Source organism: Calonectris borealis, chromosome 31 (genome assembly GCF_964195595.1).
Source record: "Calonectris borealis chromosome 31, bCalBor7.hap1.2, whole genome shotgun sequence".
In the NCBI taxonomy this organism is placed as follows: domain Eukaryota; kingdom Metazoa; phylum Chordata; class Aves; order Procellariiformes; family Procellariidae; genus Calonectris; species Calonectris borealis.
Window position 1 is genome coordinate 1,714,437 of NC_134342.1, and position 26,113 is coordinate 1,740,549.

At 65.3% G+C, this 26,113-nt stretch overlaps 1 protein-coding gene across 1 annotated transcript in view; it reads left to right on the forward strand.

The window, feature by feature from the left end:
• Nucleotides 1-26,113, forward strand: part of NOTCH3 (notch receptor 3) — a 61,656-nt gene that overhangs the window by 11,212 nt on the left and 24,331 nt on the right. Inside the window, exons 10-18 of the mRNA XM_075134089.1 lie at nt 6,092-6,202; nt 9,866-10,058; nt 11,012-11,157; nt 14,546-14,665; nt 15,629-15,781; nt 17,871-18,099; nt 22,788-22,989; nt 24,764-24,917; nt 25,868-26,055. Coding sequence (XP_074990190.1) covers nt 6,092-6,202; nt 9,866-10,058; nt 11,012-11,157; nt 14,546-14,665; nt 15,629-15,781; nt 17,871-18,099; nt 22,788-22,989; nt 24,764-24,917; nt 25,868-26,055 — 1,496 coding nt within the window. The remainder of the gene's footprint in view (nt 1-6,091; nt 6,203-9,865; nt 10,059-11,011; nt 11,158-14,545; nt 14,666-15,628; nt 15,782-17,870; nt 18,100-22,787; nt 22,990-24,763; nt 24,918-25,867; nt 26,056-26,113) is intronic.

Below are 26,113 nucleotides of genomic sequence, written 5' to 3' on the forward strand. Positions count from 1 at the left end.
TGGGTCTTATGTGGGCATGGGGTGGTTGATGGAGACGGTGTTGGGCCTTATCTGGGCATGGGGTGGTTGATGGACATGGTGTTGGGTCTTCTCTGGGCATGGGGTGGTTGATGGACATGGCGTTGGGTCATATCTGGGTATGGGGGTGGGGTGTTGGGTGATGTTGGGGTCCTAACTGGTCTTGGGATGGTTGGTGGATATGGTGTTGGGCCTTATCTGGTCATGGGGTGGTTGATGGACACGGTGTTGGGCCTTGTCTGGGCATGGGGTGGTTGATGGACACGGTGTTGGGTCTTATCTGGGCATGGGGTGGTTGATGGACACGGCGTTGGGCCTTATCTGGTCATGGGGTGGTTGATGGACACGGTGTTGGGTCTTATCTGGGCATGGGGTGGTTGATGGACACGGTGTTGGGTCTTATGTGGGCATGGGGTGGTTGATGGACATGGCGTTGGGTCATATCTGGGTATGGGGGTGGGGTGTTGGGTGGTGTTGGGTCCCAACTGGTCTTGGGATGGTTGGTGGATATGGTGTTGGGCCTTACCTGGGCATGGGGTGGTTGATGGACAGGACGTTGGGTCATAGCTGGGTATGGGGTGGTTGATGGACACGGTGTTGGGTCTTATCTGGGCATGGGGTGGTTGATGGACACGGTGTTGGGCCTTGTCTGGGCATGGGGTGGTTGATGGACACGGTGTTGGGCCTTGTCTGGGCATGGGGTGGTTGATGGACACGGTGTTGGGCCTTGTCTGGGCATGGGGTGGTTGATGGACATGGCGTTGGGTCATATCTGGGCATGGGGGTGGGTGTTGGGTGGTGTTGGGTCCCAACTGGTCTTGGGATGGTTGGTGGATATGGTGTTGGGTCTTACCTGGGCATGGGGTGGTTGATGGACAGGACGTTGGGTCATAGCTGGGTATGGGGTGGTTGATGGACACGGCGTTGGGTCATATCTGGGTATGGGGTGGTTGATGGACACGGTGTTGGGCCTTGTCTGGGCATGGGGTGGTTGATGGACATGGCATTGGGTCTTATCTGGGCATGGGGTGGTTGATGGACACGGTGTTAGGTCTTACCTGGGTATGGGGGTGGGATGTTGGGTGGTGTTGGGGTCCTAATTGGTCTTGGGATGGTTGGTGGACACGCGTTGGGTCTTATCTGGATGTGGGATGGTTGATGGACATGGCGTTGACTCCCGACTGGTTGTGGGCTGGTTGATGGACACGGTGTTGGGCCTTACCTGGTCATGGGGTGGTTGATGGACACGGCGTTGGGCCTTATCTGGGCATGGGGTGGTTGATGGACACGGCGTTGGGCCTTACCTGGTCATGGGGTGGTTGATGGACATGGCATTGGGTCATATCTGGGCATGGGGGTGGGTGTTGGGTGTGATGTTGGGTCCCAACTGGTCTTGGGATGGTTGGTGGATACGGTGTTGGGTCTTACCTGGTCATGGGGTGGTTGATGGACACGGCGTTGGGTCTTATCTGGATGTGAGATGGTTGATGGACGTGGCGTTGACTCCCAACTGGTTGTGGGCTGGTTGATGGACATGGCGTTGGGTCTTATGTGGTCATGGGGTGGTTGATGGACACGGCGTTGGGCCTTACCTGGTCATGGGGTGGTTGATGGACACGGCGTTGGGTCTTCTCTGGGCATGGGGTGGTTGATGGACATGGCGTTGGGTCATATCTGGGCATGGGGGTGGGGGTTGGGGGTGGTGTTGGGTCCCAACTGGTCTTGGGATGGCTGGTGGATACGGCGTTGGGTCTTACCTGGGCATGGGGTGGTTGATGGATATGGTGTTGGGTCCCAGTTGGTCATGAGGTGGTTGATGGACATGGTGTTGGGCCTTATCTGGACATGGGGTGGTTGATGGACAGGGTGTTGGGTCTTATCTGTGCATGGTATGGGTGCTGAGCATGGCATTGGGTCTCATCTGATCATAAGGTGGGTGCTGGATTCGGAGTTGGGTCTTATCTGGGCATGGGGTGGTTGATGGACATGGCGTTGGGTCTTATCTGGGCATGGGGTGGTTGATGGACACGGCGTTGGGCCTTATCTGGGCATGGGGTGGTTGATGGACACGGTGTTGGGCCTTATCTGGGCATGGGGTGGTTGATGGACATGGCATTGGGTCATATCTGGGCATGGGGGTGGGTGTTGGGTGGTGTTGGGTCCCAACTGGTCTTGGGATGGTTGGTGGATACAGTGTTGGGTCTTACCTGGGCATGGGGTGGTTGATGGACACGGTGTTGGGCCTTATCTGGTCATGGGGTGGTTGATGGACAGGGTGTTGGGCCTTATCTGGTCATGGGGTGGTTGATGGACAGGGTGTTGGGCCTTATCTGGTCATGGGGTGGTTGATGGACACGGTGTTGGGCCTTATCTGGTCATGGGGTGGTTGATGGACACGGTGTTAGGTCTTACCTGGGTATGGGGGTGGGATGTTGGGTGATGTTGGGGTCCTAATTGGTCTTGGGATGGTTGGTGGACACGCGTTGGGTCTTATCTGGATGTGGGATGGTTGATGGACATGGCGTTGACTCCCGACTGGTTGTGGGCTGGTTGATGGACACGGCATTGGGTCTTCTCTGGGCATGGGGTGGTTGATGGACATGGCGTTGGGTCATATCTGGGCATGGGGTGGTTGATGGACAGGGTGTTGGGCCTTATCTGGTCATGGGGTGGTTGATGGACACGGTGTTGGGTCTTATGTGGGCATGGGGTGGTTGATGGACATGGCATTGGGTCATATCTGGGTATGGGGGTGGGGTGTTGGGTGATGTTGGGGTCCTAACTGGTCTTGGGATGGTTGGTGGATATGGTGTTGGGCCTTACCTGGGCATGGGGTGGTTGATGGACAGGACGTTGGGTCATAGCTGGGTATGGGGTGGTTGATGGACACGGTGTTGGGTCTTATCTGGGCATGGGGTGGTTGATGGACATGGCATTGGGTCTTATCTGGGCATGGGGTGGTTGATGGACACAGTGTTGGGCCTTGTCTGGGCATGGGGTGGTTGATGGACACAGTGTTGGGCCTTGTCTGGGCATGGGGTGGTTGATGGACATGGCGTTGGGTCATATCTGGGTATGGGGGTGGGGTGTTGGGTGGTGTTGGGTCCCAACTGGTCTTGGGATGGTTGGTGGATATGGTGTTGGGTCTTACCTGGGCATGGGGTGGTTGATGGACAGGACGTTGGGTCATAGCTGGGTATGGGGTGGTTGATGGACACGGCGTTGGGTCATATCTGGGTATGGGGTGGTTGATGGACACGGTGTTGGGCCTTGTCTGGGCATGGGGTGGTTGATGGACATGGCATTGGGTCTTATCTGGGCATGGGGTGGTTGATGGACACGGTGTTAGGTCTTACCTGGGTATGGGGGTGGGATGTTGGGTGGTGTTGGGGTCCTAATTGGTCTTGGGATGGTTGGTGGACACGCGTTGGGTCTTATCTGGATGTGGGATGGTTGATGGACATGGCGTTGACTCCCGACTGGTTGTGGGCTGGTCGATGGACACGGTGTTGGGCCTTACCTGGTCATGGGGTGGTTGATGGACATGGCGTTGGGTCATATCTGGGCATGGGGGTGGGGATTGGGGGTGGTGTTGGGGTCCCAGCTGGTCTTGGGATGGTTGGTGGACACGGTGTTGGGTCTTACCTGGGCATGGGGTGGTTGATGGACATGGCGTTGGGTCATATCTGGCTATGGGGGTGGGGTGTTGGGTGATGTTGGGGTCCTAACTGGTCTTGGGATGGTTGGTGGATACGGTGTTGGGTCTTATCTGGGCATGGGGTGGTTGATGGACATGGCGTTGGGTCTTATGTGGGCATGGGGTGGTTGATGGACACGGCGTTGGGTCTTATCTGGGCATGGGGTGGTTGATGGACACGGTGTTGGGCCTTATCTGGGCATGGGGTGGTTGATGGACATGGCATTGGGTCATATCTGGGCATGGGGGTGGGTGTTGGGTGGTGTTGGGTCCCAACTGGTCTTGGGATGGTTGGTGGATACGGTGTTGGGTCTTACCTGGGCATGGGGTGGTTGATGGACACGGTGTTGGGCCTTATCTGGTCATGGGGTGGTTGATGGACAGGGTGTTGGGCCTTATCTGGTCATGGGGTGGTTGATGGACAGGGTGTTGGGCCTTATCTGGTCATGGGGTGGTTGATGGACACGGTGTTGGGCCTTATCTGGTCATGGGGTGGTTGATGGACACGGTGTTAGGTCTTACCTGGGTATGGGGGTGGGATGTTGGGTGATGTTGGGGTCCTAATTGGTCTTGGGATGGTTGGTGGACACGCGTTGGGTCTTATCTGGATGTGGGATGGTTGATGGACATGGCGTTGACTCCCGACTGGTTGTGGGCTGGTTGATGGACACGGCATTGGGTCTTCTCTGGGCATGGGGTGGTTGATGGACATGGCGTTGGGTCATATCTGGGCATGGGGTGGTTGATGGACATGGCGTTGGGTCTTATCTGGTCATGGGGTGGTTGATGGACATGGCGTTGGGTCTTATCTGGGCATGGGGTGGTTGATGGACATGGCGTTGGGTCATATCTGGGTATGGGGGTGGGGTGTTGGGTGATGTTGGGGTCCTAACTGGTCTTGGGATGGTTGGTGGATACGGTGTTGGGTCTTACCTGGGCATGGGGTGGTTGATGGACACGGCATTGGGTCTTCTCTGGGCATGGGGTGGTTGATGGACATGCGTTGGGCCTTATCTGGGCATGGGGTGGTTGATGGACAGGGTGTTGGGCCTTATCTGGGCATGGGGTGGTTGATGGACAGGGTGTTGGGCCTTATCTGGGCATGGGGTGGTTGGTGGACATGGCATTGGGTCATATCTGGGCATGGGGGTGGGTGTTGGGTGTGATGTTGGGTCCCAACTGGTCTTGGGATGGTTGGTGGATACGGTGTTGGGTCTTACCTGGTCATGGGGTGGTTGATGGACACGGCGTTGGGTCTTATCTGGATGTGGGATGGTTGATGGACGTGGCGTTGACTCCCAACTGGTTGTGGGCTGGTTGATGGACATGGCGTTGGGTCTTCTCTGGGCATGGGGTGGTTGATGGACATGGCGTTGGGTCTTCTCTGGGCATGGGGTGGTTGATGGACACGGCGTTGGGTCTTCTCTGGGCATGGGGTGGTTGATGGACATGGCGTTGGGTCATATCTGGGCATGGGGGTGGGGGTTGGGGGTGGTGTTGGGTCCCAACTGGTCTTGGGATGGTTGGTGGATACGGCGTTGGGTCTTACCTGGGCATGGGGTGGTTGATGGACATGGTGTTGGGTCCCAGTTGGTCATGAGGTGGTTGATGGACATGGTGTTGGGCCTTATCTGGACATGGGGTGGTTGATGGACAGGGTGTTGGGTCTTATCTGTGCATGGTATGGGTGCTGAGCATGGCATTGGGTCTCATCTGATCATAAGGTGGGTGCTGGGTTCGGAGTTGGGTCTTATCTGGGCATTGGGTGGGTGCTGGACATGGCCTTGGGTGCCAGCTAATCATGGGATGGTTGATGGACACGGCGTAGGGTCTTCTCTGGGAATTGGGTGGGTGCTGGACATGGTGTTGGGTCCCACCTGGTTATGGGATGGTTGATGGACACGGTGTTGGGTCCCATCTGGGCATTGAGTGGGTGCTGGACATGGTTTTGGGTCCCATCTGACCATGAAGTGCGTGCCGGACAAGGTGTTGGGTCCCATCAGGGCCTTGGGTGGGTGCTGGGTATGGTCTTGGGTCACGGGGTGGTTGACGGAGGTGGCTTTGAGTCCCATCAGGACATGGGGTGGGTGCTGGGCATGGCGTCAGGTCCCATCAGGACATGGGGTGGGTGCTGGCCGTGGTGTTGGGTCCCAGCAGGGCATGGGGTGGGTGCTGGCCGTGGTGTTGGGTCCCAGCAGGGCATGGAGTGGATGACACCATGGGGTGGTCACTGGGTGCCACCACATCCCATCTGAGCATGAGTCCATGGGGTGCCCCACCCGGGCATCAACCTGGTGGATCTCAGCCCTTCACCCCTGGGTGCCACCTACCGGATCACGGGGTGGGTGCTGAGGTCCAACCACCCTTGGGTGCCAGGTGTCAACTGCGAGGTGAACCCCGACGACTGCGCCAGCGACCCCTGCGTCCACGGCGTGTGCCAGGACGGCATCGACCGCTACGACTGCGTCTGCCAGCCCGGCTTCACAGGTGGGTGCCCATGGGTGCTGGGGGGGCTCGGTGCTCGCTGGGTGCTCCCATGGGTACTGGGGGAACCACAGTACCCGCTGGGTGCTCCCATGGGTGCTGGGGGGCCTCGGTGCCCACTGGGTGCTCCCATGGGTGTTGGGGGGCCTCAGTGCCCACTGGGTGCTCCCATGGGTACTGGGGGGCCTTGGTGCCCACTGGGTGCTCCCACGGGTGCTGGGGGGCCTGGGTGTCCACTGGGTGCTCCCATGGGTACTGGGGGGCCTTGGTGTCCACTGGGTGCTCCCATGGGTGTTGGGGGGCCTCGGTGCCCACTGGGTGCTCCCATGGGTGTTGGGGGGCCTCAGTGCCCACTGGGTGCTCCCGTGGGTACTGGAGGGCCTTGGTGCCCACTGGGTGCTCCCATGGGTGCTGGGGGAACCATGGTGCCCACTGGGTGCTCCCATGGGTGCTGGGGGGCCTCAGTGCCCACTGGGTGCTCCCATGGGTGCTGGGGTGGCATGGTGCCCACTGGGTGCTCCCATGGGTGCTGGGGGAACCATGGTGCCCACTGGGTGCTCCCATGGGTGTTGGGGGGCCTCGATGCCCACTGGGTGCTCCCATGGGTGGTAGGGGGGAGCCTTGCTGCCCACTGGGTAGGTGCCCACTGGGTGGGTGCCCATGGGTGCTGGGGGGCTGCTATGGTGCTCACTGGTTGCTCCCATGGGTGCTAGGAAGCCTTGGAGCCCACTGGGTGCCCCCATGGGTGCTGGGGGCCCACAGTGCTCACTGGGTGCTCCCATGGGTGCTGGAGGGGGCATGGTGCTCACTGGGGACAGTGCCAGGGTGCCCAGAGGTGCCCTAGTTGGGTGCCCAGGAAGGTGCCCAGTGCCCAGGAGAGGAGCCCATAAAGGTGCCAGTGGCCCATGCACCCAATGGGTGCCTATTTTGGGTGCCCCTGTTGGGGGCCTGTGTGGGGGTGTCCGTATTGTGTGCCCATGTTGGGTTCCCATGGTGGGTGCCCCTGTTGATGACCCATGCTGGTGCCCGTGTTGGGTGCCCATGTTGATTGCTCATGTTGGGTGCCCTTGTTGGGTCCCCCTGTTGATTGCCCATGCTGGGTGCCCGTGTTGGGTGCCCATGTTGATTACTCATGATGGGTGCCCATCTTGGGTCCCCCTGTTGATTGCCCATGCTGGGTGCCCTGGTGCATGTCCCATTGATTACCCATGCTGGGTGCCTGTGTTGGGTGCCCCATTGATTGCCCCTGTTAGGTGCCCCTGTTGGTGCTCTTGTTGGGTGCTCCTGTTGATTACCCATGCTGGGTGCCCCTGTTGGGTGCCCCTGTTGGGTGCCCATGTTGGTAACCCATGTCAAGTGCCTCTGTTGATAGTCCATGCTGGGTGCCTCTGTTGGGTGCCCATCCTGGGTGCCCCTGTTGATTACCCATGCTGGGTTGCTCATGTTGGGTGCCCCTGTCGGGTGCCCCTGTTGATCACCCATGTTGATTGCTCATGTTGGGTGCCCCTGTCGGGTGCCCCTGTTGATCACCCATGTTGATTGCTCATGTTGGGTGCCCCTGTCGGGTGCCCCTGTTGATCACCCGTGCTGGGTGCCCATGTTGGGTGCCCATGTTGGGTGCCCCTGTTGATCACCCATGTTGATTGCTCATGTTGGGTGCCCATGTTGGGTGCCCCATTGATTACCTATGATGGGTGCTCACGCTGGTTGCCCCTGTTGGGTGCCCCCGTTGATCACCCATGCTGGGTGCCCCATTGATTACCTATGATGGGTGCTCACGTTGGTTGCCCCTGTTGGGTGCCCCCGTTGATCACCCATGCTGGGTGCTCCTGTTGGGTGCCCATATTGATTACCTATGTTGGCAGTCCCAGTTGGGTGCCCACATTGGGTGCCCACGTCGGTTGCCCCTGTCGGGTGTCCCTGTTGATCACCCATGCTGGGTGCTCATGTTGGGTGCCCATGTTGGGTGCCCCATTGATTACCTGTGATGGGTGCTCACGCTGGTTGCCCCTGTTGGGTGCCCCCGTTGATCACCCATGCTGGGTGCTCCTGTTGGGCGCCCGTGTTGATTACCTATGTTGGCAGCCCCAGTTGGGTGCCCACAGGTGCCCACGTTGTTTGCCCCTGTCGGGTGCCCCTGTTGATCACCTGTGCTGGGTGCCCATGTTGGGTGCCCCTGTTGATCACCCACGTTGATTGCTCATGTTGGGCGCCCATGTTGGGTGCCCCATTGATTACCTATGGTGGGTGCTCACGCTGGTTGCCCCTGTTGGGTGCCCCCGTTGATCACCCATGCTGGGTGCCCCATTGATTACCTATGATGGGTGCTCACGCTGGTTGCCCCTGTTGGGTGCCCCCGTTGATCACCCATGCTGGGTGCTCCTGTTGGGCGCCCGTGTTGATTACCTATGTTGGCAGCCCCAGTTGGGTGCCCACAGGTGCCCACGTTGGTTGCCCCTGTCGGGTGCCCCTGTTGATCACCCATGCTGGGTGCTCATGTTGGGTGCCCATGTTGGGTGCCCCTGTTGATCACCCATGCTGTGTGCTCATGTTGGGTGCCCATGTTGGGTGCCCCATTGATTACCTATGATGGGTGCTCACGCTGGTTGCCCCTGTCAGGTGCCCCCATTGATCACCCATGCTGGGTGCTCCTGTTGGGCGCCCGTGTTGATTACCTATGTTGGCAGCCCCAGTTGGGTGCCCACAGGTGCCCACGTTGTTTGCCCCTGTCGGGTGCCCCTGTTGATCACCCGTGCTGGGTGCCCATGTTGGGTGCCCCTGTTGATCACCCACGTTGATTGCTCATGTTGGGTGCCCATGTTGGGTGCCGCATTGATTACCTATGATGGGTGCTCACGCTGGTTGCCCTGTTGGGTGCCCCCGTTGATCACCCATGCTGGGTGCCCCATTGATTACCTATGATGGGTGCTCATGCTGGTTGCCCCTGTTGGGTGCCCCCATTGATCACCCATGCTGGGTGCTCCTGTTGGGCGCCCGTGTTGATTACCTATGTTGGCAGTCCCAGTTGGGTGCCCACAGGTGCCCACGTTGGTTGCCCCTGTCGGGTGCCCCTGTTGATCACCCATGCTGGGTGCTCCTGTTGGGTGCCCATGTTGGGTGCCCCTGTTGATCACCCATGCTGGGTGCTCATGTTGGGTGCCCATGTTGGGTGCCCCTGTTGATCACCCATGCTGGGTGCTCATGTTGGGTGCCCATGTTGGGTGCCCCATTGATTACCTATGATGGGTGCTCACGCTGGTTGCCCCTGTTGGGTGCCCCCGTTGATCACCCATGCTGGGTGCTCCTGTTGGGCGCCCGTGTTGATTACCTATGTTGGCAGCCCCAGTTGGGTGCCCACAGGTGCCCACGTTGGTTGCCCCTGTCGGGTGCCCCTGTTGATCACCCATGCTGGGTGCTCATGTTGGGTGCCCATGTTGGGTGCCCCTGTTGATCACCCATGCTGGGTGCTCATGTTGGGTGCCCCTGTTGGGTGCCCCATTGATTACCTGTGATGGGTGCTCACGCTGGTTGCCCCTGTCAGGTGCCTCCATTGATCACCCATGCTGGGTGCTCCTGTTGGGCGCCCATGTTGATTACCTATGTTGGCACCCCCAGTTGGGTGCCCACCAGGGTGCCCCCACCAACACCCGTTGTCCCCCCACCCAGGTCCCCGCTGCACCGTGGAGATCAACGAGTGCGCGTCCAACCCCTGCCACCACGGTGGCACCTGCGTGGACGGCGCCAACGGCTTCACCTGCCTCTGCCCGCCGGGCACCCGCGACGCCCAGTGCCGCCCCGGCACCCTGCCCTGCCGCAGCAGCCCCTGCGCCCACGGCACCTGCCGTGACCATGGGGACGGGTGAGCACCCACTGGGTGCTGGGGGACTGGGAAGGGGAGTGGGTGGGTGCCCAGGGGTGTCTGTGAGTGCCCGTGGGTGCCCAAGTTGGGGTTCAGGGGTGTCTGAGAGTGGCCCTGGGTGCTGATGGGTGCTCTGGGTGCCTGGTGCCCAAGGGTGTCCGTGGGTGCCCATGGGGGTGTCCAAGGTTGTCCATAGGTGCCCAAGTCGGGGTTCAGGGGTGACTGGCAGAGGGCCTGGGTGGGTGCCCAGGGGTTGGAGCCCAAGGGTGTCTGTGGGTGCCCATGGGTGTGCCCGAGGTTGTACGTGGGTGCTTGGTGAGGGGGTTCAGGGGTGTCTGAGAGTGGTCCTGGGTGCTGGTGGGTGTCTGGAGGGGGCTCAAAGGTGCCCGTGGGTGCCCGTGGGTGCCCAAGTTGGGGTTCAGGGGTGGCTGAGAGTGGCCCTGGGTGCTGATGTGTGCCTGGTGCCCAAGGGTGTCCATGGGGGTGCCCAAGGTTGTCCATGGGTGCTGATGAGTGGCCCCGGGTGCCTGGGGGGGTGCCCAAGGTTGTCCGTGGGTGCCCAACTTGGGGGTTCAGGGGTGACTGGGAGGGGGCCTGGGTGCTGAGGGGTGCTCTGGGTGCCTGGGGGGGGGTGCAAGGGTGTCCATGGGTGCCCATGGGGGTGCCCAAGGTTGTCCATGGGTGCTGATGAGTGGCCCTGGGTGCGTACAGGGGTGCCTGAGGGTGTCTATGGGTGCCTGGGGGGGTACCCAAGGGTGCCCATGGGTGCCTGGGGGGGTAGCGGGGGGGTCCTGGGGGGTTGCCCAGGGGGCTGGCAGGGGGTGCGTTTGGTTCCCCTTGAATACTTGGGGGGTGCCAGGGGAGATGCCCACGGGTGCTCATGAGGGTGCCTGGGGGGGCCGGCTGGGGGCACCCTTGGGTGCCCAGCACCCATGAGTGCCCCCCCCCAACAGGTTCACCTGCGAGTGCCAGGCGGGCTGGGGGGGCCCCACGTGTGCCCGCAGGGAGGACCCCTGTGCCACCCGGCCCTGCCGCCACGGGGGCACCTGCACCCCCGTGGGTGGGGGGTACCGCTGCGCCTGCCGCCCGGGGTACCAGGGTACGGCCCCCCGGGGACCCCGGCCCGCCCTGGGGACACCCCCACCACCCTGGGGACCCTCTGCCCACCCTGGGGACGCTGCCTGGCATTGCCCCCTGCCCACCCTGGGGACCCCTTGCCCACCCTGGTGTCACCCTGGGGACCCCCTGCCCACCCTGGGGACACCCTGGGGACCCTCTGCCCACCCTGGGGACCCCTTGTCCACCCTGGGGACACCCTGGGGATCCCCTGCCCACCCTGGGGACACCCTGGGGACCCTCTGCCCACCCTGGGGACATCCCCAACACCCCCGGGACCCCCTGCTCATCCTGGGGACACCCTGGGGACCCCCTGCCCACCCTGGGGACCCCTTGCCCACCCTGGTGTCACGCTGGGGACCCCCTGCCCACCCTGGGGACACCACCACCACCCTGGGGACCCTCTGCCCACCCTGGTGTCACCCTGGGGACTCCTGGCCCACCCTGGGGACCCCCTGCCCACCCTGGTATCACCCTGGGGACACCCCCAACACCCTCGGGACCCCCTGCTCATCCTGGGGACCCCCTGGGGACCCCGTGCCCACCCTGGGGACCCAGCCAGACCCTCCACTGTGCCCTTGTCCCCTGCCATCCCCATGTCCCCACCATGGCCATGCCACCGTCCCCATGTCCCCACTGTCTCCATGTCCCCCGCTGTCCCCACGTCCCCCACTGTCCCCATGTCCCCTGCCATCCCCATGTCCCCACCGTCCCCATGTCCCCCACTGTCCCCTGTCCCCTGCTGTCCCCACGTCCCCTGCCATCCCTGTGTCCCCACTGTCCCCACGTCCCCACTGTCCCCACGTCCCCTGCTGTCCCCATGTCCCCACTGTCCCCATGTCCCCCACTGTCCCCACGTCCCCTGCCATCCCCGTGTCCCCACTGTCCCCATGTCCCCGCTGTCCCCATGTCCCCCACTGTCCCCATGTCCCCTGCCATCCCCATGTCCCCGCTGTCCCCATGTCCCCCACTGTCCCCACGTCCCCTGCCATCCCTGTGTCCCCACCGTCCCCATGTCCCCTGCCATCCCCGTGTCCCCACTGTCCCCATGTCCCCACGGTCCCCATGTCCCCCACTGTCCCCACGTCCCCTGCCATCTCCATGTCCCCACCGTCCCCATGTCCCCTGCTGTCCCTGTGTCCCCCACTGGCTCCACGTCCCCTGCCATCCCCGTGTCCCCACCGTCCCCATGTCCCCCGCTGTCCCCACGTCCCCACCGTCCCCATGTCCCCACTGTCCCCGTGTCCCCACCGTCCCCATGTCCCCCACTGTCCCCGTGTCCCCACCGTCCCCATGTCCCCACCGTCCCCATGTCCCCCGCTGTCCCCACGTCCCCCCATTCCACGCCACCGCCCCCACGTCCCCGCTGTCCCCGAGCCCCGGGGTGACGCCTGTGTCCCCGCAGGCGCCCAGTGCCAGGCGGAGGTGGACGAGTGCGCCTCGGGGCCGTGCCACCACGGGGGCACCTGCCTGGACGGCGCTGGCACCTACCGCTGCCTCTGCGCCCCACCCTTCACAGGTGGGCACCCATGGGTGCTGGGGAGGGGGTCCGGGAGTGTGTGGGGCTCTGTGTCCTGCCCTTCCCAGGTGGGCACCCATGGGTGCTGGGGAGGGGGTCCGGGAGTGTGTGGGGGCTCTGTGTCCTGCCCTTCACAGATGGGCACCCATGGGTGCTGGGGAGGGGGCTCCGGGAGTGTGTGGGGGCTCTGTGCCCTGCCCTTCACAGGTGGGCACCCATGGGTGCTGGGGAGGGGGTCCGGGAGTGTGGGGGGCTCTGTGTCCTGTCCTTCACAGGTGGGCACCCATGGGTGCTGGGGGGGCTCCGGGAGTGTGTGGGGCTCTGTGTCCTGCCCTTCCCAGGTGGGCACCCATGGGTGCTGGGGAGGGGGTCCAGGAGTGTGGGGGGCTCTGTGTCCTGCCCTTCACAGGTGGGCACCCATGGGTGCTGGGGAGGGGGTCCGGGAGTGTGGGGGGCTCTGTGTCCTGTCCTTCACAGGTGGGCACCCATGGGTGCTGGGGGGGCTCCGGGAGTGTGTGGGGCTCTGTGTCCTGCCCTTCCCAGGTGGGCACCCATGGGTGCTGGGGAGGGGGTCCGGGAGTGTGGGGGGCTCTGTGTCCTGCCCTTCACAGGTGGGCACCCATGGGTGCTGGGGGGGCTCCGGGAGTGTGTGGGGCTCTGTGTCCTGCCCTTCCCAGGTGGGCACCCATGGGTGCTGGGGAGGGGGTCCAGGAATGTGGGGGGCTCTGTGTCCTGCCCTTCACAGGTGGGCACCCATGGGTGCTGGGGAGGGGGTGCGGGAGTGTGGGGGGCTCTGTGTCCTGTCCTTCACAGGTGGGCACCCATGGGTGCTGGGGGGGCTCCGGGAGTGTGTGGGGCTCTGTGTCCTGCCCTTCCCAGGTGGACACCCATGGGTGCTGGGGAGGGGGTCCAGGAGTGGGGGGGGCTCTGTGTCCTGCCCTTCACAGGTGGGCACCCATGGGTGCTGGGGAGGGGGCTCCGGGAGTGTGTGGGGCTCTGTGTCCTGTCCTTCCCAGGTGGGCACCCATGGGTGCTGGGGTGGCTCCATGGGTGGGGGCTGCATACCTGGTGGCTTTGTCCCATGCTGGGTTCCCTGATGAGTGCCACCGTGCTGGGTGTCCCCATGGTGGTCACGCCCTGATGGGTGCCATCACACTGCGTTCCCTGATGGGTGCCACCATTCCCATTGGTGGTGGTGTCCTGATGGGTGCCACCATGCTGGGTGTCCCCATGGTGGTCATGTCCTGATGGGTGCCACCATGCTGGGCGCCCAGCGGTGGCCGTGCCCTCATGGGTGCGACTACGCCACGTTCCCTGATGGGTGCCACCATTCCCATTGCCCGGTGGTGGTGGTGTCCTGATGGGTGCCACCATGCTGGGTGTCCCCATGGTGGTCATGTCCTGATGGGTGCCACCATGCTGGGTGCCCGGCGGTGGCCGTGCCCTCATGGGTGCGACTACGCCACGTTCCCTGATGGGTGCCACCATGCTGGGTGACCTGATGGGTGCCACCACACTGGGTGCCCAGTGGTGGCCATACCCCCATGGGTGCCACCACACGTGGTGGTCATGCCCTGATGGGTGCCACCATGCAGGGTTCCCTGATGGGTGCCACCACATGGGGCACCCAGTGGTGGCCGTGCCTTAATGGGTGCCACCATGCTGGGTGCCCTGATGGGTGCCACCACACTGGGTGCCCAGTGGTGGCCATACCCCCATGGGTGCCACCACACTGGGTGTCCCCATGGTGGTCACGCCCTGCTGGGTGCCACCACGCTGGGTGCCCTGAGGGGTGCCACCCTGCCTGTCACCCTGTGGGTGGCGGGTGCCTGACGGTGTCCCCGGGGTGCAGGGCGGGCGTGCGAGGTGGCGCTGGCTCCCTGCTCCCCCGACCCCTGTGACAACGGCGGCGTCTGCGTCCCCACCCCCGACTTCGGGGGCTTCACCTGCCGCTGCCCCCCCGGCTGGCAAGGTACCCGCACCCCTGGGTGCCCCCTCTGACACCCCCGGGCATCCTTGGGTCACCCCCTGGCACCCCTGGGTCCATCTGGCATCCCTGGGTGCCCTCCAACATCCCTAGGTTCCCTCTGGCACCCATGGGTCCCCCTGGCACCCCCTGAGCCCCCCCTTTGGGCACCCTGGCCCCATCCCCCCCCGCCCCAAGCACCCTGACTCCCCCTGGCACCCTGACACCCCCCACCCCACCCCATCACCCCAACTCCCATGGGCACCTTGAACCCCCTGGGCACCCTGACCCCCCCCCAAGCACCCTGACCGCCCACCTTGGGCACCCTTGGGTCCCTCCCCAGTCCTCCCCAACCCCCCCCGGGCACCCTGACCCCCCTGGGCACCCTGACACCCCCCCCCAAACACACTCACCCCCCGCCCCCCATCACCCCAAACCCCATGGGCACCCTGACCCCCCTGGGCACCCTGACCCCCCCCCAAGCACCCTGACCCCCCGCTTGGGCACCCTTGGGTCCCTCCCCAGTCCTCCCCAACCCCCCCCGGGCACCCTGACCCCCCTGGGCACCCTGACACCCCCCCCCAAGCACACTCACCCCCCGCCCCCCATCACCCCAAACCCCATGGGCACCCTGACCCCTCCTTGAGCACCCTCACCCCCCCCCCCAAGCACCCTGACCCCCCGCTTGGGCACCCTTGGGTCCCTCCCCAGTCCTCCCCAACCCCCCCCGGGCACCCTGACCCCAACCCCCCCAAGCACCCTGACCCCCCCCTTGGGCACCCTTGGGTCCCTCCCTAGTCCTCCCCAACCCCCTTGGGCACCCTGACCCCAACCCCTCCAAGCACCCTGACCCCCCCCTTGGGCACCCTTGGGTCCCTCCCCAGTCCTTCCCAACCCCCCCGGGCACCCTGACCCCCACCCTGACCCCCACCCTGACCCCCACCCTGACCCCCACCCTGACCCCCCCAGGCGAGCGCTGCCAGGAGGACGTGGACGAGTGCGGGCAGAGCCCCTGCCTGCACGGGGGGGTCTGCGCCAACCGCCCCGGCACCTTTGGGTGCCTCTGCCCCCGCGGCTACGGGGGGGTCACCTGCCAGCACGACCTGGACGACTGCCACCCCGGTGAGGGGACACGGGGGGGGACAGGGGTGCGGGGGGACTGGGGACACTGGGGGGGACTGGGGGGACTGGGGGGACTGGGTCATGGAGGGGGACAGGGGTGCTGGGGGACTGGGGACACTGGCGGGGGACTGGGGGGACTGGGACATGGAGGGGGACAGGGGTGCTGGGGGACTGGGGACACTGGGGGGGACTGGGAGGACTGGAGACACTGGGACATGGATGGGGACAGGGGTGCTGGGGGACTGGGGACACTGGGGGGGACTGGGGGGACTGGGGGGACTGGGACATGGAGGGGGACAGGGGTGCTGGGGGACTGGGGACACTGGGGGGGGACTGGGTCATGGAGGGGGACAGGGGTGCTGGGGGGCTCTGGGGACACTGGCGGGGGACTGGGGGGACTGGGACATGGAGGGGGACAGGGGTGCTGGGGGACTGGGGACACTGGGGGACACTGGGAGGACTGGAGACACTGGGACATGGATGGGGACAGGGGTGCTGGGGGACTGGGGACACTGGGGGACACTGGGGGGACTGGGGGGACTGGGACATGGAGGGGGACAGGGGTGCTGGGGGACTGGGGACACTGGGGGGGGACTGGGGGGACTGGAGACACTGGGACATGGATGGGGACAGGGGTGCGGGGGGACCGAGGACACTGGGGGACACTGGGGGGACTGGGACACTGGGACATGGAGGGGGACAGGAGTGCTGGGGGGCTCTGGGGACACTGGGGGACACTGGGGGGACTGGGGACACTGGGACATGGAGGGGGACAGGGGTGCTGGGGGACTGGGGACACTGGGGGGGACTGGAGGGACTGGGGGGACTGGGACATGGATGGGGACAGGGGTGCGGGGGGACTGGAGACACTGGGGGGGACTGGAGGGACTGGGGGGACTGGGACATGGAGGGGGACAGGGGTGCTGGGGGACTGGGGACACTGACGGGGGACTGGGGGGACTGGAGACACTGGGACATGGATGGGGACAGGAGTGCGGGGGGACTGGGGACACTGGGGGACACTGGGGGACTGGGGACACTGGGACATGGAGGGGGACAGGGGTGCTGGGGGACCGAGGACACTGGGGGACACTGGGGGGACTGGGACACTGGGACATGGAGGGGGACAGGAGTGCTGGGGGGCTCTGGGGACACTGGGGGACACTGGAGGGACTGGGGACACTGGGACTTGGCAGGGACAGGGATGTTGGAGGGCTCTGGTGACACTGGTGGGGGACTGGGAGTACTGAGGACACTGGGGGACACTGGAGGGACTGGGGACACTGGGAAATGATGCGGAGACAAGGATGCTGGGGGACTCTGGGGACACTGGGACACGGGGGTCAGAGACACTGGGGGACACTGGGACATGAGGGGAGTGGAGACACTGGGGGGACGGGGGACACTGGGGGGAGGGGGACAGGGATGCTGGGGAGCTCTGGGGACACTGGGACATGGAGGACTGGGGACACTGGGAGGACTGGGAGGAGAAGGACATAGGGGGGACACCTGGACACGGGGGGACAGGGACACTGGGGGGGTTCTGGGGACACTGGGGGGACCAAGGGACACTGGGGGACACTGGGGGGGCCCTGGAAACACCAGGGGGGGACAGGGACACTGGGGGGGTTCTGGGGACACTGGGGGGACCAAGGGACACTGGGGGTGGCCTGGAAACACCAGGGGGGGGACAGGGACACTGGGGGGGTTCTGGGGACACTGGGGGGACCAAGGGACACTGGGGGACACTGGGGGTGGCCTGGAAACACCGGGGGGGGGACAGGGACACTGGGGGGGTTCTGGGGACACTGGGGGACCAAGGGACACTGGGGGGGCCCTGGAAACACCAGGGACACTGGGGGGGTTCTGGGGACACTGGGGGGACCAAGGGACACTGGGGGACACTGGGGGTGGCCTGGAAACACCGGGGGGGGACAGGGACACTGGGGGGCTTTGGGGACCTGGGGGGGACACGAGGACATTGGGGGGCTTGGGGACACTGTGGACAGCGGGGAGGTGCCAATTCAGGGTGCCATGGGGCACCCCGTCACCCCTCTGTGTGTGTCCCCTCCCCCCCCCCCCCCCCCAGAGCCCTGCCTGAACGGGGGCACCTGCCGGGATGGGGTGGGGACCTTCTCCTGCTCCTGTCCCCCCGGTTTCGGGGGTCCCCGTTGTGACACCGAGGAGGACGAGTGCAGGAGCCGACCCTGCCGCAACGGTGGCACCTGCACCGACTACGTCAACAGCTTCACCTGCGCCTGCCCCCCCGGCTGGACCGGCCCCCACTGCCAGCACAACGTCCCCGACTGCACCGACAGGTACCCATGGGTGGCCCTGGGGTGGCCCCGGGTGGCCCCAGGTGGCCCCGGGTTCCCCCGTGTCCTTGCGATGTCCCCATCTGCATGTGAAGGTCTCAGCACCCTTGGGTGACCTGAGGTGGCCCTGGGTCTCCCTGTGTGCATGCAATGTCCCCATCTGCACCCAGAGGTATCTGCACCCTTGGGTGGTCCTTGGTGGCCGCAGGTGGCCCTGGGTTCCCCCGTGTCCATGCGATGTCCCCATCTGCATGTGAAGGTATCAGCACCCTTGGGTGACCTGAGGTGGCCCTGGGTCTCCCTACGCCCCTGCAATGTCCCCATCTGCACCCAGAGGTATCAGCACCCTTGGGTGGTCCTTGGTGGCCCCAGGTGGCCCCAGGTGGCCCCGGGTTCCCCCGTGTCCATGCGATGTCCCCATCTGCATGTGAAGGTCTCAGCACCCTTGGGTGACCTGAGGTGGCCCTGGGTCTCCCTGTGCCCCTGCAATGTCTTCATCTGCACCCAGAGGTATCAGCACCCTTGGGTGGTCCTTGGTGGCCCCAGGTGGCCCCAGGTGGCCCCAGGTGGCCCCGTGTCCATGCGATGTCCCCATCTGCATGTGAAGGTCTCAGCACCCTTGGGTGACCTGAGGTGGCCTTGGGTCTCCGTACGCCCCTGCAATGTCCCCATCTGCACCCAGAGGTATCTGCACCCTTGGGTGGTCCTTGGTGGCCGCAGGTGGCCCCGGGTTCCCCCGTGTCCATGCGATGTCCCCATCTGCATGTGAAGGTCTCAGCACCCTTGGGTGACCTGAGGTGGCCCTGGGTCTCCCTGTGCCCATGCAATGTCCTCATCTGCACCCAGAGGTATCAGCACCCTTGGGTGGTCCTTGGTGGCCGCAGGTGGCCCTGGGTTCCCCCGTGTCCATGCGATGTCCCCATCTGCATGTGAAGGTATCAGCACCCTTGGGTGACCTGAGGTGGCCCTGGGTCTCCCTACGCCCCTGCAATGTCCCCATCTGCACCCAGAGGTATCTGCACCCTTGGGTGGCCCTGGGTGGCCCCAGGTGGCCCCAGGTGGCTCCGTGTCCATGCGATGTCCCCATCTGCATGTGAAGGTCTCAGCACCCTTGGGTGACCTGAGGTGGCCCTGGGTCTCCCTGTGCCCCTGCAATGTCTTCATCTGCACCCAGAGGTATCAGCACCCTTGGGTGGTCCTTGGTGGCCCCAGGTGGCCCCAGGTGGCCCCAGGTGGCCCCGTGTCCATGCGATGTCCCCATCTGCATGTGAAGGTCTCAGCACCCTTGGGAGACCTGAGGTGGCCCTGGGTCTCCCTGTGTGCATGCAATGTCCCCATCTGCACCCAGAGGTATCTGCACCCTTGGGTGGTCCTTGGTGGCCGCAGGTGGCCCTGGGTTCCCCCGTGTCCATGCGATGTCCCCATCTGCATGTGAAGGTATCAGCACCCTTGGGTGACCTGAGGTGGCCCTGGGTCTCCCTACGCCCCTGCAATGTCCCCATCTGCACCCAGAGGTATCTGCACCCTTGGGTGGTCCTTGGTGGCCCCAGGTGGCCCCGGGTGGCCCCGTGTCCATGCGATGTCCCCATCTGCATGTGAAGGTCTCAGCACCCTTGGGTGACCTGAGGTGGCTCTGGGTCTCCCTGCGCCCCTGCAATGTCCCCATCTGCACCCAGAGGTATCTGCACCCTTGGGTGGCCCTGGGTGGCCCCAGGTGGCCCCAGGTGGCTCCGTGTCCATGCGATGTCCCCATCTGCATGTGAAGGTATCAGCACCCTTGGGTGACCTGAGGTGGCCCTGGGTCTCCCTGTGCCCCTGCAATGTCCTCATCTGCACCCAGAGGTATCAGCACCCTTGGGTGGTCCTTGGTGGCCCCAGGTGGCCCCAGGTGGCCCCGGGTTCCCCCGTGTCCATGCGATGTCCCCATCTGCATGTGAAGGTCTCAGCACCCTTGGGTGACCTGAGGTGGCCCTGGGTCTCCCTGTGCCCCTGCAATGTCCTCATCTGCACCCAGAGGTATCAGCACCCTTGGGTGGTCCTTGGTGGCCCCAGGTGGCCCCAGGTGGCCCCGGGTTCCCCCGTGTCCATGCGATGTCCCCATCTGCATGTGAAGGTCTCAGCACCCTTGGGTGACCTGAGGTGGCCTTGGGTCTCCCTACGCCCTTGCAATGTCCCCATCTGCACCCAGAGGTATCAGCACCCTTGGGTGGTCCTTGGTGATCCCAGGTGGCCCCGGGCCACCCCGTGCCCGTGTGATGTGCCCACCTGCACCTGGAGGTATCAACACCCTTGGGTGACCCAAGGTGGCCCTGGGTCTCCCTACGCCCCTGCAATGTCCCCATCTGCACCCAGAGGTATCAGCACCCTTGGATGGCCCTGGGTGGCCCCAGGTGGCCCCAGGTGGCTCCGTGTCCATGCGATGTCCCCATCTGCATGTGAAGGTCTCAGCACCCTTGGGTGACCTGAGGTGGCCTTGGGTCTCCGTACGCCCCTGCAATGTCCCCATCTGCACCCAGAGGTATCTGCACCCTTGGGTGGTCCTTGGTGGCCCCAGGTGGCCCCGTGTCCATGCGATGTCCCCATCTGCATGTGAAGGTATCAGCACCCTTGGGTGACCTGAGGTGGCCCTGGGTCTCCCTACGCCCCTGCAATGTCCCCATCTGCACCCTTGGGTGGTCCCAGGTGGCCTTGGGTGTTCTTGGGTCTCCCCACACCCCTGCAACGTCCCCATCTACATCTGGAGGTATCAGCACCCTTGGGTGCTCCCAGGTGGCCTTGGGTGGCCCCAAGACTCCCCATGCCCCTGCAATGTCCCCAAGTGCACCCAAAGCTACCAGCACCCATGGGTGTCCTTAGACACCCCATAACTCCCCTCTCCAACCCAACCCACCAGCACCCATGGGTGTCCCCAGAAGTCCCCAAGCCTCCTCCTGTCCATACAACGTCCCCAAGTGCACCCAAAGCTACCAGCACCCATGGGTGTCCCCCACACACCCCATAACTCCCCTCTCCAACCCAACCCTCCAGCACCCATGGGTGTCCCCAGCTGTCCCCAAGCCTCCTCCTGTCCATACAACGTCCCCAAGTGCACCCAAAGCTACCAGCACCCATGGGTGTCCTTGGACACCCCATAACTCCCCTCTCCAGCCCAACCCACCAGCACCCATGGGTGTCCCCAGATGTCCCCAAGCCTCCCTCTGTCCATAGAATGTCCCCAAGTGCACCCAAAGCTACCAGCACCCATGGGTGTCCCCAGACACCCCATAATTCCCCTCTCCAGCCCAACCCACCAGCACCCATGGGTGTCCCCAGATGTCCCCAAGCCTCCTCCTGTCCATAGAATGTCCCCAAGTGCACCCAAAGCTACCAGCACCCATGGGTGTCCCCAGACACCCCATAATTCCCCTCTCCAGCCCAACCCACCAGCACCCATGGGTGTCCCCAGATGTCCCCAAGCCTCCTCCTGTCCATAGAACGTCCCCAAGTGCACCCAAAGCTACCAGCACCCATGGGTGTCCCCCACACACCCCATAACTCCTCTCTCCAACCCAACCCTCCAGCACCCATGGGTGTCCCCAGCTGTCCCCAAGCCTCCTCCTGTCCATAGAATGTTCCCAAGTGCACCCAAAGCTACCAGCACCCATGGGTGTCCCCCAGACACCCCATAATTCCCCTCTCCAGCCCAACTCACCAGCACCCATGGGTGTCCCCAGATGTCCCCAAGCTTCCTCCTGTCCATAGAATGTCCCTACGTGCACCCAAAGCTACCAGCACCCATGGGTGTCCTTGGACACCCCATAACTCCCCTCTCCAGCCCAACCCACCAGCACCCATGGGTGTCCCCAGCTGTCCCCAAGTCTCCTCCTGTCCATAGAATGTCCCCAAGTGCACCCAAAGCTACCAGCACCCATGGGTGTCCCCAGACACCCCATAACTCCCCTCTCCAGCCCGACCCACCAACACCCATGGGTCCCCAGATGTCCCCAAGCCTCCTCCTGTCCATAGAACGTCCCCAAGTGCACCCAAAGCTACCAGCACCCATGGGTGTACCCCACACACCCCATAACTCCCCTCTCCAACCCAACCCACCAGCACCCATGGGTGTCCCCAGATGTCCCCAAGCCTCCTCCTGTCCATACAACGTCCCCAAGTGCACCCAAAGCTACCAGCACCCATGGGTGTCCCCAGACACCCCATAACTCCCCTCTCCAGCCCAACCCACCAACACCCATGGGTGTCCCCAGCTGTCCCCAAGCCTCCCTCTGTCCATAGAATGTCCCCAAGTGCACCCAAAGCTACCAGCACCCATGGGTGTCCCCACACACCCCATAACTCCCTTCTCCAGCCCGACCCACCAACACCCATGGGTGTCCCCAGATGTCCCCAAGCCTCCCTCTGTCCATAGAACGTCCCCAAGTGCACCCAAAGCTACCAGCACCCATGGGTGTCCCCAGACACCCCATAACTCCCCTCTCCAGCCCAACTCACCAACACCCATGGGTGTCCCCAGATGTCCCCAAGCTTCCTCCTTCCCATAGAATGTCCCCAAGTGCACCCAAAGCTACCAGCACCCATGGGTGTCCTTGGACACCCCATAGCTCCCTTCTCCAGCCCAACCCACCAACACCCATGGGTGCTGGGGGGGGGCACCCATGGGTGCTGAGCCGCGTCGCCCCCACCCCACCCAACAGCTCCTGCTTCAACGGGGGGACCTGCGTGGACGGCGTCGCCTCCTACACGTGCCGCTGCCGCCCCGGCTTCACGGGCGCCCACTGCCAGCACCCGCCGGATGGGTGCCGGGGACAGCCCTGCCTGCAGGGTGGCACCTGCGTCGCCGCCGGGGACACCTACCGCTGCCTCTGCCCGCCGGCGTACACCGGCACCCAGTGCCAGGTCAGCGGGGGCACCCAGGGGGGCGGGGGGCGGGCGCCCGCCCCCCCTGGGAGCGGGCACCTACCAGATTGGGCACCCCAAGCAGCCCGCCCCCCCCTCCCCACCCCCAAAAAATTGGGTGCTCTGGGTGGCCAGCATCCACTGCCTTGGGGACCCCCCACCCCACCCCAGTGCCACCCAAAGGTGCCCCCTTGGGTGCTCCCCCACCCTGACCCCCCTTTTTCCCGCTCGCCATGCCCACCCTCCCCAAAAAAACCTGGGTGCCCCAGGACCCCCAAAAAAACCTGGGTGCCCCAGCACCCACCACCTTGGGCACCCCATTCCCACCCCAAACCCTGTTCCTGAGCCCCCCTCACCCCGATGCCACCCTGGTAGCCCCTTGGGTGCTCCCCCCGACCCCCACCTGACCCCTGCCCTCACCCTCACTGCCACCTCCACCCCGACCCCCACCCTGAGCCCCACCATCACCCCCACCCTGACCCCACCCTGAAACCCACCCCAACCCTACCCCAACCACACCCTGACCCCACCCTGACCTCACCCCGACCCCACCCTCACCGCCACCCCGACCCCACCCCGACCCCACCCTGACCTCACCCCGACCCCACCCTCACCGCCACCCCGACCCCACCCCGACCCCACCCCGACCCCACCCTGACCCCACCCCGACCCCACTCCAACCCCCACCCTCACCCCCACCCCGACCCCATCCCGACCCCACCCTGACCCCACCCTGAACCCCACCCCAACCCCCATCCTCACCCCCACCCTGGCCCCCACCCTGACCCTACCCCGACCCCACCCTGACCCCACCCCAACCCCCACTCTCACCCCCACCCTCACCCCACCCCGACCCCACCCTGACCCCACCCTGACCCCCACCCCACCCCGACCCTACCCTCACCCCACCCTCACCCCCACCCCGACCCCACCCTGACCCCACCCTCACCCCCACCCCGACCCCACCCTGACCCTACCCTCACCCCACCCTCACCCCCACCCCGACCCCACCCTGACCCCACCCTCACCCCACCCTCACCCCCACCCCGCCCCCACCCTTACCCCCACCCCAACCCCGCCCCGACCCCGCCCCGACCCCACCCTCACCCCACCCTCACCCCCATCCTGCCCCCGCCCTGACCCCACCCCGACCCCACCCCGACCCCACCCTCACCCCACCCTCACCCCCACCCCGCCCCCACCCTTACCCCCACCCCGACCCCGCCCTGACCCCACCCTCACCCCACCCTCACCCCCACCCTGCCCCCACCCTGACCCCGCCCCGACCCCACCCCGACCCCGCCCCGACCCCGCCCCGACCCCGCCCTGACCCCACCCTCACCCCGCCCTGCCCCCGCCCTGCCCCCGCCCTGACCCCACCCCGACCCCACCCCGACCCCACCCTCACCCCACCCTCACCCCCACCCCGCCCCCACCCTTACCCCCACCCCGACCCCGCCCTGACCCCACCCTCACCCCACCCTCACCCCCACCCTGCCCCCACCCTGACCCCGCCCTGACCCCACCCCGACCCCACCCCGACCCCGCCCTGACCCCGCCCTGACCCCGCCCTGACCCCACCCGACCCCGCCCTGACCCCGCCCTGACCCCGCCCTGACCCCGCCCTGACCCCACCCCGACCCCGCCCTGACCCCGCCCTGACCCCGCCCTGACCCCACCCCGACCCCGCCCTGACCCCGCCCTGACCCCGCCCTGACCCCACCCCGACCCCGCCCTGACCCCGCCCTGACCCCGCCCTGACCCCTCTCCCCAGACCCTGCTGGACCTCTGCCGGGCGGGGCCGTGCCAGCACGGGGGTGGGTGCCGGCAGTCGGGCGGGGCCGTCACCTGCCTCTGCCCCGCCCCCTGGACGGGCAGCGCCTGCGACGTCCCCAACGTCACCTGCGCCACCGCCGCCGCCCGCAGAGGTCAGCGGGGGACTGGGGGCACTGGGGGGACTGGGAGGACTGGACGCGTGGGTCCCCTCCCAGTTTGGGGAACTGGGAGGACTGGGAGGGGGCTAGGGAGCCTGGGTACCCTCCCGATTTGGGGGACTGGGAGAGGGCTATGGACCTGGGTTCCCTCCCAGTTTGGGGGACTGGGAGGACTGGGATGGGGCTAAGGAGCCTGGGTCCTGTCCCAGTTTGGGGGACTGGGAGGACTGGACGTGTGGGTCCCCTCCCAGTTTGGGGAACTGGGAGGACTGGGAGGGGGCTAAGGAGCCTGGGTCTCCTCCCGGTTTGGGGGACTGGGAGGACTGGGATGGGGCTAAGGAGCCTGGGTCCCCTCCCGGTTTGGGGGACTGGGAGGACTGGGAGGGGGCTAAGGAGCCTGGGTCCCCTCCCAGTCTGGGGGACTGGGAGGACTGGGAGGGGGCTAAGGAGCCTGGGTCCCCTCCCGGTTTGGGGGACTGGGAGGACTGGGAGGGGGCTAAGGAGCCTGGGTCCCCTCCCGGTTTGGGGGACTGGGAGGACTGGGAGGACTGGGAGGACTGGACGCGTGGGTCCCATCCCCGTTTGGGGGACTGGGAGGACTGGGAGGACTGGGATGGGGCTAAGGAGCCTGGGTTCCCTCCCAGTTTGGGGGACTGGGAGGACTGGGAGGGGGCTAAGGAGCCTGGGTCCCCTCCCGGTTTGGGGGACTGGGAGGACTGGGATGGGGCTAAGGAGCCTGGGTCCCCTCCCAGTTTGGGCTTACTGGGAAGCCTGGGAGCCCAGCCACCTGAGTCCCCTCCCAGTTTGCCCTTACTGGGAAGACTGGGAGAAGTTAACAACCCCAGCCGCCTGCCTCCCCTCCCCATACCAGCAGGGTTGATGGGTCCCCCCCCCATCTCCTGCCTCAGTTTCCCCCTCCCTGTGTGTGTTCCCCCCCCCCCCAGGTGTCCCCCTCTCCCAGTTGTGCCACGGGCGGGGCCGCTGCGTGGGTGCTGCCGGGGGTGGGCACCGCTGCCTGTGCCAGGAGGGTTACGCTGGCACCTACTGCCAGACCCCCCGCGACCGCTGCCTGCCCAACCCCTGCCTGCACGGCGCTGCCTGCCGCAGCTACGGGGGGGGCTACGAGTGCGAGGTGAGTGGGTGGGCCTATGGGTGCTGGGTGCTGCTTGAGTAAGTGGGGGGGGGGGGCT